The following is a 12944-nucleotide window of genomic DNA, read 5'->3' on the forward strand; positions in this document are numbered from 1 at the left end:
ACACCGCTTGCTCAATTCATAGGCTACATGTGACTGGACTTCAAGGCACCAAACTGCACTCCAAACTGAACTTCAAACTGTAAAAACTATGTTAATTTTTCCTCAGGTATTGTGCCATTAGAATCCTAAGTTACTGTTGGTCGTTATAGCCCATGCTTCACTGGTAGGGGTTGGTGTGATTCTCGCACAAATCATATTAAGTGATGACCAGCTAGGTAAAGCTACACAAGTATCAAATGCTTAGGCATCACTATCCCTATCAAGTTGTACATGATTATTGCAAGTTGTTTTCTGAAGATATAAATTCTTGTTCCATTAATATTGGTAAATATCTTCAAGGCAATTAATGCAAAGAAAATATAAAAATAAATAACTCTTGTATAAGGCGTTCTTAATAATCCTACACCAAACTCAGTTAACACATATTAAACTTGTGCTGCAGTGTCACACTGGGCCCTAGTAGATTCGTTCCCTACCATGTGTCATTCTCCTCAATTCCCACATTACTTTCAGCATCAACCTTACATGCACATTCTGGCTTCACTCCACTTCCATACTCATGTTGACATTTCATCCATATAAAAAACTGCACTAATTTAAACAAGCTCATATAGCTGAAGCATTTACAGTTTTCCTGACCATTTCCTTACTTTCAAAGAGTTGAAAAATTCCCTGATTATTCCAGGTTTCTCCATAAATCACTTTATGTTTCTACTTTAATATTTGTAGTATCCAGTTTTGAATTAACAAGGTGTTACTCTACAGAGAAGTGAAAGAAAATTGATATAGTTAATAAAAATTCAAACAAGAACCCCTTGTCATTGAAAATTTATAAATAAAATAAAAATTACTGGGTAGTCAAAAAAATTTTTTAAAAAAAATTTAATGTAGTTGGAAACTAATTTCATATATATTAAAAATGGTTTATTTATGGGTATGCACAATTGAGTAAAGATATGAGTGAAGATGATATGAAATTTATTTCATTTTGATTTCATGTCATAAATTAAGGCATAATGTCCAATCAATATTAGGTGTATTAACTTAAAAAAAATTACAAATGAAGGAAGGTGTTATGTTCAGAACTAAGTAGAATTTAAAAATGAATGCGAGTATAATGGGCACATGATACGTATCACCTTCATTCACTCATGTCTTTAAGTATGAACATGTTAACACCTAGGTTGGCATGTCATAAATATGGGCAGCAAGGTTTATTTGTGTTTAAAACCACTGTAATTAGAATATAATATACATATATTACGACTTGTAAGGGAAAAGCTGTCACACATTTTGTCTTTTCCGAAACGGTTATATTAACAAAGTTCATTCTTTATAACTGTTTAACAGTACATAAAAAATTACTTACTGCAAAGAAACACTGAACAGCAGCATGTAAAGTTTCAATGTATTGATATTCTAGCACACATCCTGTAACTTGCTCCGGACGGATGGGCCGAAATGGGTATGGTTCGGTTAATGTGAGGTTTGTGGAGTACACTGGCCTGCACCCTGCGCCATTCACTTCCCACCAGCTGGCACTGCCAGTGCCCAAGTTCAACACATCACTGTCCTGGAACAAAAAAAAAATTATTTGAAATAACACCCACACTTTGGAATTAAATATTTATATCAAATAATCTCCAGGAAAATAAACTAAAAGTTAACTTGATTATAAAATAAATCAGCAAAACTTCCCACATATTTAGTAAAAAAAAAGTCTGGATTTTAATGGGGGGAAATCAACAAGTCTGATATCACAGCTGAATTCCATTATGGTCAACATATGCTTATTCTCAGGGCCTGTATTACAACCTCAAGTTTCTGCGCATCATAGGCCTCAAGTTTCTGTGCATCACAGATTGATAATGTATTCCTACCACCACATTGGGCATACAGCAAGTCATGTGACAATGCAGATGGGCCAACAAAATCACCTGTTCTCTGCAACTTGAACAGCAAGACTTCATGCAAGGTAAGGAGATTGAACATATGTCAGATTTTTATGCACTATAACTGCACAAACACATATTTTATCATAGTTAAATCTTAATTTTCCAAATAGCTTTATTCATCAAACTAAAAAATTTCTATAAATATCAAATTAATAAAACAATACTTCCTTACCTTATCAAAAATGCCTACACGTAAGTAGAAGCAAATAATGAAGATGTTCCAAGCAACCCAAATAACACACCACACCATGTACTGCAAACACACAGAAAGTCAATTATGTATATTTGTTTCCTTTTGCTTAGTTATTATAACAGTAAAAACATGGTACAAATCACATACATACATACATCTTAAAAGAATGCAAGCTAATTTTATTCAAGATGCTAAATTAGCACGAGGACCTCTTTTAATTTTATAGCAAGCCTTGATCTTGTTTGAGATCAGGAAGTAGAACACATTCTGTAGTTATGCAAAGCCATACAACCTGCAGGGAATGAGCACATTCTGTAGTTATGCAAAGCCATACAACCTGTAGGGAATGAGAAATTTATTTGATGCTCTTGCACTGGTCATGTGACCTATTGTTTTTTTACCAAAGAGGTAAGAATAATATAAAATTAAAATATTTTGTTTCATTTAAGTGTTCTTTTTATAATTATATTTTGACGTATGTGTTACATAGTGTTTTTGTTACATTTCTCGAACATAGGACAGTGAAGGAAAGAAAGATGTGCGACGCTGATGCGCAGAAATTATAGAACATACTTATTGTATACTGTGTTAAATATAGACAGAGACATTCTCCAGGACTCTGGGAAAGCTCTCTGACCGAGAAATCACCGAAAAGTAGTTGTAGGAATGATTTTTGTAGCTAATAGGAAGGCAGCTTTTCCAGAGAAGTCCCCAGTTTGTTTCATTTTGTGTGTTTTTTGTACTATGCTTTGTCTCATCAGTCGTTAGCAAGCTGAACCCAGAGGTCGCGCCCGTTCGGCGGCTCAGCAAAATGTAAATTTGCATCATAAGAAGCTGTATGAGCAAGGAACAGTCCTCTTAGCTGGGCACAATTGTGAATTGTCACAAAATAAATAAATGAATGAATAACCTGCAGAAATGAATTAGAATATTTTTATTTTCTAAACTTTTATATTATTTATTTTTTAAATATAAAAGTGGTTTTAAGGGTAAGTTCTTAAGTAAAGTGTTAGGTTAAACTTTTGTGCCTGAAAAAATTCTGCTATCACCTTTTGCTTGGCTATGTAATAGTGCATTTCTACAAACTGGATTAACTTATACCACTAAACGTGATTAACAGAACTTGATGAATTAGACCTTCGCTTTAGTTTGGATTGTGTTCAACCATTTTCCCGAAAGTTTATTTTTCTCTCGCTATTTAAGTCTGCTGAGTGACCTAAATATCTGTGGAAATGTCCCAACTGACATTTTCTATAACGAATCTCATTTGGACAGACAAGAACAAGTAAGTTTGTGTCATACTCTGTCACTTTTCAAGAGTAATTCTGAGAGAAAAGATTGCCAAGTTTTATATTTTAGCACTCATGATGGATTGGGAAATAATAAAGGTATGAAAAAATCAGAAGTAAAGAAAGTGTAATACAGTCAAACCTCTATCTATCGTTTTTCAGGGGACCAACAAAAAAATTCAGTAGATGCGGACATTCAATAGATGTGGACTTCACTTTAAGAATTTTTAAAAAATATTTCAACCTCAAAATTAGTGTCAGAAATATATCAGTTACTTGTCATTAAAGTTAATTAAATCAGTTGAAAAATAAATAAAAATGGAAGTATTTTACTTAATTCAATTTACACTTGCAAAAAAAAAAAACATATGCACAATAAATCTACATAGAAATTAAAGTCTTTTTCAATATCCTGAAGTCTGAAATATGTTTACTCATGTCATCAAATGTAGAGCTGTACTGAAGAAGCAGATTTTGCCAATATTTAGTTGAATCGGCATTTCTGCCGACTTCCGATACGCTTGTTAATTTTCGGCCGATATTACTGAAAAACGAGAGAGACTGCCATAACCTAAAAATCCACAATTACCCTTTTCGCTTTTCGTAGTAGTACTGCATTTTTCAGATCGCATTATTTCTTCGCAACATGTGCCAAACGTACATATAAAAATTTAACATCCTATTTTTCAATAATGTTCTTTATTTTTAATATGTCATAAATAAATACATTACCGTCACGGTAAATATATATCTCGGTTGTTACGGTAACTGTAGTGCAAATGTGGTAGCTATCGTGCTTCTGTAGTAATTATGGTATCGACAAAGAATCTTTAGTTCTTTTTATGGTAATTATCTTAGGATAACAATTGAGTTTGTACTGTAGATATGGTACATCATCCATATTTCTTCGTAAGTTGTTGTTCATTTGTCTTTTCTTCATATTTACGTGCTCCATTACTTGGCTGCAGATTTAAGTTGATTTTTACTACTGTATACTATCGTTACTGTTTTTATGATGGTTTCTTTCTAATTAATGGTTATTTCTGCAAAATCTTTATTGTTAAACGATCATCTATTATAATTTATAGTGACGGGACCACATATTTTGTACGATCAATGCGGACAAAACGATAATTCGAACATTGGTACAAGCGGACTTTTTTAACCTTAGTTGTATGGCAATTTTGCCGGGACCGTAGAAAGTATACGATAAACACGGACAATCGATACATGCGAGTTCGATAGATAGAGGTTTGCCTGTAGTAATGCAAAGCAACAAATGGAAATACTTGGGAAAAGTTTCATTGGTAATGTAATTAAAAGATTTGTAAGGTTGTATTTTACCATGTAAAACAAATTGTTTTGATTGCATTAGGTGCATAGTACTAATCTACAAAGATACATAGCAGTAATTGGCCACCAGGACCTAACCAGATGTGTCGCTGGGCTTCACGGACCTGGAAGTAAGCCTTCGGAATCTGAAAACCACAGCCACCGCTCTTGTAGTAGAGAGCTTGCTTGGTCAACCATGGTTAGCAGAACATGATGCGGTAGTTGAGGTGAAATCAGCTCGCGTCCACGTGGGAACGCATGAGCGGCTGACGGTGTACGCCATGGGGCTGACTCCCGAACAATCTAGCAAAGTACTTACTCAGGAACAGTTCCAGCATGACGTGCCATCACAGTATCATACTGCAGTCAATCACATGCTACGTGAGCGGCAGGATGTGTTTTCTACAGCAGACCCGCTGCGACATACCACAGTAACGGAACATCACATTCCAACTACTCATTACCTGCCCATTCGTGAGCCTCCTCGAAGTCTTTTAAATGCTACATGATGGCGCCATTGAGCTCTCTAATAGCCAGTATGTAGCATTGCACAAAGAGGATTTGTGATATACATAAATATTTCTTTGGGTCATAAGAATATTGATTAAGAATAATTTTGATATGAAAGATAGTAATTATTTAATATGTAGATAAGGATAGTTCAGAGTTGTTAAGAATTGTTATTAATTACTTTGGTTAAATTTAATGGAAAGCCTTAAAATACTTATTTCCTTGAGATACTTAATTATTAATTTGAGGGATAACTCCAGTTCATATTAATTAATTTTGATATTTGATAATTAATGTCAGTAATTGTTTTGTTTAAAGCAGTATAGATTATAATCTTACAGGACATCATTTTTAAACAAAAGTTTCTAATATGGTATGAATTTCAACTTTGTTTACTAAATTTTGAACATTGTATTTGAATTTGTTGGGTAATTTTAAATTCTATTGGATATTGCTAGTGTAATATCTTGAGAATAGTCTGGAAGGTACAGAAGGAAGAGCAGACAGGCGCGACACTCTGGCGCCAGAAATTATTTTTCACTTTGTAAATGCGTGTTTGGGATTTACGCGTCACGTTGTACGCACAGCAGTAGCGACTGTCTGGAAGGGTCTCTGGAGGCTACCACTAGCCAGCCAATCAGGGTGAGCCCTGGCGTCTAGTGATGTGCCCGTACAAATTTCCTTATATGGTCATGTTTTGGAATTATGTGCGCTGATTGGTCAGTTGGCCCACGGGGTTGCCTCCCTTGTTTTCACCTTTACAAGGGAAGTTAATCTCGTCGACCAAGTCACTTGTTGCTCGATCGTCGCCGAACTCGGTCGCGTCGCAAGACAAATGGAAAATTACTAAGAGATAATTTAACGCCTAGGGGCTGGGGCCAGGCCATAATATTTCAACCTAAGTTCATTGTTTTTCGGATTAATTAACTAGAGTTTTAGGCCCTAGGCGTCGGCATCGGCCCGACTTCGCGTGATTTCGGTCCGCGATCGACTGTACCTTGAGTTATGTAATTAACCAAGGGACATTACTAAGTTTTTTTTTCTTTGGCGAGTGACAAGACTCCTCGACCATCAACGGCAAGATGTATGGTGCTGTGGTATGTATATGGACCTCATCCTATCAAAATTCAAAGACATCGTTAAAATTTGTATAAGAAAAGACAAAAACTGTGCAAGTAACGAAGTTTTTCTAACTAAATTCATTTGTAAAATTGTGTACTGAGGCCATGTAACAATGAGAAAAAACTTTTTTTTTTTAAAGAAATAAACAAAGTGAAAGTTAAATTCTTTATGCTGCTGGCCCCTAGTAGTGGTAGCCACTGTAATAAAACCTCCTTGCTCTGTATTATATGGTATTCAACTCTCTCTAATTATTGGTATGTTCTCATGGGGTTCTTGGCGCCTACCCTCTTTGCAGTAAATACCAGGAACGCTGCTACTGGATGGTCTGCCCAGACTGATAGTCTAGCTAGCATGTCACTGCCCTGTGTTACTGTCCAGAGAGTAATTATAAAAAGGAAATTTAGTAGTGTTGTGTGAATAGTGGAAAATTTGCATATAAATGAAATAATAATAACTGAAAAACATATGATTTTACTGGGTTCTTGAATATGGTGTGAAGTTACGTTTAACATGTGATTAAGCGAGAACAACCAAGGTGTCAAACCTAGGTGTCGGTAATTAGATGCAAATAACGTCACTGGAACACATTGAATATCATGCCGGGTCTAGCTATACGTTGTCGGAGGCTTGAGGCTCTCTTCACAGGACCTCCAGGTGGTCTGCTGCTACACTGGAACACTGGATGCTGTAAGCTGTAATTAGCGAACTACAGAAGGTCTGAGGTAGCCGGGTATCTGCTGAAGACTCGACTTCCCTCTCATCCTGGAAAGTCTGGTTTAATCTGGATCGGTCTCACCAATCGTCGTGGCCGATCGCAGCTGACGCTGCCCTCAGATGTCTGGAACCACTACGGGACGAAAACGGGACCGACGCGGAAGTTGGCACTCGATGTCGCCGATACTCCCTATCTAGGACTTGTCTAGTCCAGATACAATTCTCTCAACTTGCAGAGCGGAGAATTCTAAGTAGGACACGATCGCGGATGACGCGAATCTTCTATTTCTCGGGCGGCAACCAAGGCTTTGGTTCGCCCCAGCCCGAGAAACGTCTTCCCGCTGAAAGATGGCGATGGCGTCTCCCTTCTTCCTCCTTATAACTATTTACTTTCAGTCCCTAGCAACAAAGGAGCTATCGATGTCAGAAAACAGAATAAGCTGCATAGTGAAATAAAAACTTGGATGTTAGAGTGTAAGAGTATCGAACTAAGACCAAATGAATAAAGTTTCCAATGAATAATTCTTAGAAGACCCTGAAGTTAAAAGTGTGTTGTCTATGGCAAAAAGATGTGTTATATCTGTTATACCTTGGTTGTCCTCTTTACAATAAAATAATTAAATACATAATATTCGCTCATGAATATACAATTAATATTACAATAATAATAATAAAAATAATAATATAACTGTAAACAGTTGTACTGGTTACAGAGCCGCTTCAATGTTTGTTGTGATCTTTTCTTCCAGAAAAATCAAAATAAAATTTCTAAATATACATTGAATTAACATGACTATGTTTTCTTGAATAACAAATCTTAAAATTCTCACTTCTCTTCGTTGAAAGTCTATCAGAGTCTGTGTGAGATAAATTTCATGAAGTTACATTCAGCATATTATAAAAGTAATAATTATTAACATAATATTCAAGATAATAAAATTAAACATATCCCTTGTCTTAATCTAATAGGTAACAAGTTGTTATCTTTTCAATCAACATCATCACTTATTTAATACAAATCAAATTATCATAATATATATACACAATATCACATCATCAGTATCTAGTCCTGAATAAAGTGACTTAGTGTTTTTGTTTCTTGTAGATAAAGATTAATAAAATATTTAGCTGAGAATAAACATGTACAATAGACACAAGTACGTAGAAATGTTATTGACAAATTCGTAGATCGTTGACAAAATACCTGACAATGTTTTCAGTTCAGATAATGCACGAAGTTACAAATAACAAATAAAACGTTACGTTGTTATCAGGTATACACACTCGTGTTCTTGAACACTTTCTCTTTGTCGACGAAAATGCACTCACTAGTGTTCACTTTCTTTAGTTTGTCTGACAAAAATATTTTAAATAAATGGTTGTTCTCTGCTTATGCAAAATTGATTATAATAGTATTGAAATGTCTTTCTTACCAGCTCAATACTAATGGTTGAGTATAATGATTCTCAAAATTAGCTCATAAGGCAAGCTTTTTCTTTTGTAAGAAACATGTGTCAAATGACAAATTCAATTAAATGAAATCTCATCAGATTCATATATTTCATAACCAGAGTAATGAAATACTAGCTCTTTGTTTAGCTTAGCGTGTAGAGTGGAAACAATTCCTAAATAGAAAATAATTTGAATGTCGAAGCTAGGAGAAATGAAACGAAGTAGTGTATGTGTAAGTGCGATAGTGACAGAACGGTGTTCAGATATGTAAGTCGGTTGAAGGACGAACGGTAATGTGAACTATATCTCAAAAGAATCTCAGGTATTAATGATTGTGTATGTGACAGTGACGTGTTTCGCCTGACTAACAGCTGGCTCTTCTCTCTTAGATGACGCCTCTCGACGAACGCTACTGGATCTTAACGAGTTATCTTCATGATCTTCAAATCTTCTATGACGTAGACATACAGTAGATATCAAATTCTTCAATAATTTCAAAGATAAAATAAATATGTGGCATGGCTCAAATCTTACGCACTGGCTAATAAAAATTCACACCACCTATAGGTGTGACAAACATCGACGACGAAAATCGCATATCCGCGAAAAATGTCCGCACTGGCCTACATGCTCAGTGGACAAAATAAATCGTCGATACGTGCTCTACGCACAGAAATGTCCTCACTGGTACTCCGACACAGTTGACACTAAATTAGCCTCAAGCATGCGTGCTTGTTTTAGCGATGCAACATATTGCTCCCTTACTGTTGGGATAAACATTAATTAAAGCCAAACAATAAATCTCCTTCATGTCGAATGTCACTGATGACTTGACCAAACATCATCTCTTACATATACGTTATAGATCAGCGTATCTAAGCCTTAGGTTGCTTATAAAGCCTTAGCTGTGTTAAATTAAATCTTCCGATGACCTTGTCACTGTCAGTTTCCTTGAGAGTGTAACAGTTCTCATTTATTCGTTCACAAACTTGAAATGGTCCTTCGTATAATAAAAACAACTTCTTCGCCACCTGTTTCCACATGTCACTAACAGGATTAGTTCGTTTAAGCACTAGGTCTCCTATATTTAACTTCGTTATTCGTTTCGGCTTCTGTAGCTTACTTCGACGTTCTGCAGCTAGATGTAGACGAGCTGTAACAAACTTCTCTATTTGTTCCCTCATATCTTCGCTTATTGATTCTGGTTCTTTCGTGTCTTTATTGTGGTCGGGTAATATGGTAATCGGTAACGCCTCTGATCGTTCCGCAGTAATAATCTCATGGGGTGTTAATCCTGTCGAACCGTGTACTGTATGATTAAGGATGCATTCTACCAACGGTATATAATCTCGCCAGCTTTGTTGTGCATTATGACAATACGCCCTAAGCATATTTCCTAGATTCCTCATCTGCCGCTCCACAGGATTACTTTGAGGATGACGGACAGAAGAAGTAGTAGGGATCACATCTAAACTTTGCATACCTCGCTGCCACTTAGCGCTGGTGAATTGCGTTCCACGGTCTGACAAAACGCACTCTACTTTTCCTATTTGCGAAATGAATGATTTCATCTTCCTCACCACGGCCTCAGAGTTTGCTTGCTTAATAGCAAAAAGCTTAGTATATTTGGAAAATATATCCATAATTACTACAACGTATTTTACGCCTGCCTTGGATGTGGGTAGGGGTCCATAAAGGTCAATAGAGACTAGCTGTAGTGGTTTTTCAGGTAAAATTGGCTGAAATGTCCCTTCCATACTTTCGTTAGAGTGTTTGGATTTCTGACATAGGTCACATGTAGACACTATTTTTAATATACACTTCGGCATATTATTCCAGTAAACTTGTCTTCGTAGCATTTCGTATAGCTTAGGAGAACCAATGTGACCTACCAATTTGTGTATTTCTCGAACGATAGTGTTTTGCATGCTAGCTGGTATCACTGGTTTCCAATACTTTTCCACTGGTGTTTTAGGTGCATTATTCTTAAAGAGAATTCCTTCCTCTGATATACTATACAATAGATGTATCTTGTGAGTTTGTGGTAATTCCAATAATTTAGTTTTGACAGCTTGGCAAAACTCGTCCGTTTCTTGTGCTCCCTTAAGATTGCAAAATATATCCTGTAACTTAGGATTTTCCTCTATGGCTTGCGTGATTAATTTCGCTCCAAGGTACTCCTTACTATTTCTGTTTTGAATTGACGACTCGCCTAACATGTCCGGAGCTCGGCTAAGGTAGTCAGCTGCTATATTGTCTTGACCTTTCACGTGGTGTATTTCAATGTCGTATTCCTGGATCAGTAAGCACCAGCGCGTTAATCTGCTACCGAATGTCTTGCCAGTTTTTAGACACGTCAGTGCCTGATGATCTGTCATTAATTTTATTTTCTCACCAAGGAGTAAATCTCTAAACTTCTGCAAAGACCATACAATTGCCAACGCTTCCCGCTCGGTTACTGTATAGTTTCTTTCCGCTGCGTTCATAGTACGACTCGCCATAGCAACTGTTTTCTCTATGCCCAGTTCATCATATTGCGCTAGTTTCACGCCCAATGCATACGCTGATGCGTCAGTGTACAAAATAAACGTTTTCCCTTGGATTGGATGGTGAATTACATGTTCTTTCAAAAATATGGCTTTTAACGATTCAAACGCTTGCTGTTTAATTTCAGTCCAGTTCCATTCTTTACTTTTCTTAAGTAATGCAAAAAGTGGTAATGCGATCTTAGCAACTTGATCCGAATAATTTCTGTAGAAACCTATCACTCCGATAAAAGCTCTGAGCTGCTTTACATTCCTCGGTGTAGGAAAATTCACGATAGCATTTAGCTTATCAGGTGCAGTTCTAATACCTGAAGGTGTGAGTATGTGACCTAAGAAAGGTACCTCTTCCCTGCAAAATAGCGATTTCTTTAGCTTGACTGTCATTCCTGCGGCTCTCAGTTTCGATATTACCATGTTTAGATGTTGCATGTGTTCTTCAAACGTACTGGAAGTTATCAATATGTCGTCCACGTATGCGCGCGCAAAACTCTTGCATTCCGGACCCAATGTCGCGTCTAAACAACGAGTGAACTCCGCCACCGCATTGCAAAGTCTGAATGGCATGACCTTGAACACGTATTGATGATTTCTGAAAAGAAATGCGGTGTACTGCTGTGACTCTCTCTTGAGCGGAATCTGCCAATAACCTGCAGATAAATCAAGAGTAGTTAAGTACTTGACTCCCTGGTATAATCTCAGTATATCGCTCGTGTTGTGCGGACTTTCACGATCTCTTACAGTTATTTTGTTTATTTCTCGCGCGTCCAAACATAGTCTTACACTACCATCCTTCTTTCTTACGCAGACCATCGGATTAGCGAATGGGCTAGCTTCTCTGTGAACTACTTTCCAGTCTAACATTAAATTTAAATATTCTTCGGCTTCCCGAAAATACTTCGCAGGTATCGGATACGATTTCTTGTGGAACGGTTCTCCTGCTTTCACAACTATTTTAGCTTCATACAAGTTGTTCCGACCTGGTTTATCTGAAAATACAATTTTATGGTTTTCCAATAAATTATACAGCTCCTGCTTCTGATTATTCTCGATCGTCTTTACCTCTAAAACGGCTTGCAACAAATCTTCGGATGTGGCCATTAAAGATTTTCCTTCACTCACATTAGATATCTGGTGTAATCTTATCTCTTGCTGTAGCAATCCGAATAATTTATCAGATACCTGCCATTTTGTTGTAGTGTTTGGTACAGTGCTGTCAGTAGTAGTTACTAACCATCCTCCAAAGTCTAGTATAATGCCGTACTTTGTTAAGAAGTCTGTTCCTAGAATGACTGGTTTAGCTAGACCTCTAACAATCAATGGGTTAGCTGTTTTAGTGTGTCCCAATCCTATAGTAATCATTGCCTCTCGATTCACTACTGGGCTTGCTCTAGATGTGACTCCTAATATCTTGAGACTTGAAATGGGTAATATAGGTAATTTAAAAGCTGTATCTTCAATTGCAAATACTAAACTTTCGCTAATGCAACTTATCTCAGCACCACTATCCAATAACACAGGTGTGAGTAATCCGCAAACAAATAAATTTAATTCCGGACAAAATGCTTCTGGAATTTTAGTAACAATGTCATCTTCGTTTGACAAGAAATCTCTCTCATTTTCATGCATTACTATTGTACACATACTCTTACTGTCTTGGACTAGGATTAACCCCTTATTACTATTCACGATCGGTGCTCGGGGCGTACCATCACCGACCTCTTCTAGTTTAACTTTCTATTTTCCTGGCTATTACCGGCGCTAAAAGTCACGGTACTGGTCGTAGACTTAGCCAGTATCGGTTCTATGCCTTGTGGATTCGCATAGTAGGTGA

General features: G+C 36.7%; 1 protein-coding gene across 3 annotated transcripts in view; it reads right to left on the reverse strand.

Annotated features, from left to right (window-relative positions):
* The window catches only part of LOC134529421 (sodium/potassium-transporting ATPase subunit beta-1-interacting protein), an 84664-nt gene that overhangs the window by 34339 nt on the left and 37381 nt on the right, over positions 1–12944 (reverse strand). For all 3 annotated transcript variants that reach the window (XM_063363479.1, XM_063363478.1, XM_063363477.1), the window contains 2 exons: positions 2128–2208; positions 1370–1573 (listed from right to left, as the gene is read on the reverse strand). In XM_063363479.1, the coding sequence (XP_063219549.1) occupies positions 1370–1573; positions 2128–2208 (285 nt within the window). The remainder of the gene's footprint in view (positions 1–1369; positions 1574–2127; positions 2209–12944) is intronic.

Source organism: Bacillus rossius, chromosome 2, assembly GCF_032445375.1.
Source record: "Bacillus rossius redtenbacheri isolate Brsri chromosome 2, Brsri_v3, whole genome shotgun sequence".
Classification (NCBI taxonomy): domain Eukaryota; kingdom Metazoa; phylum Arthropoda; class Insecta; order Phasmatodea; family Bacillidae; genus Bacillus; species Bacillus rossius.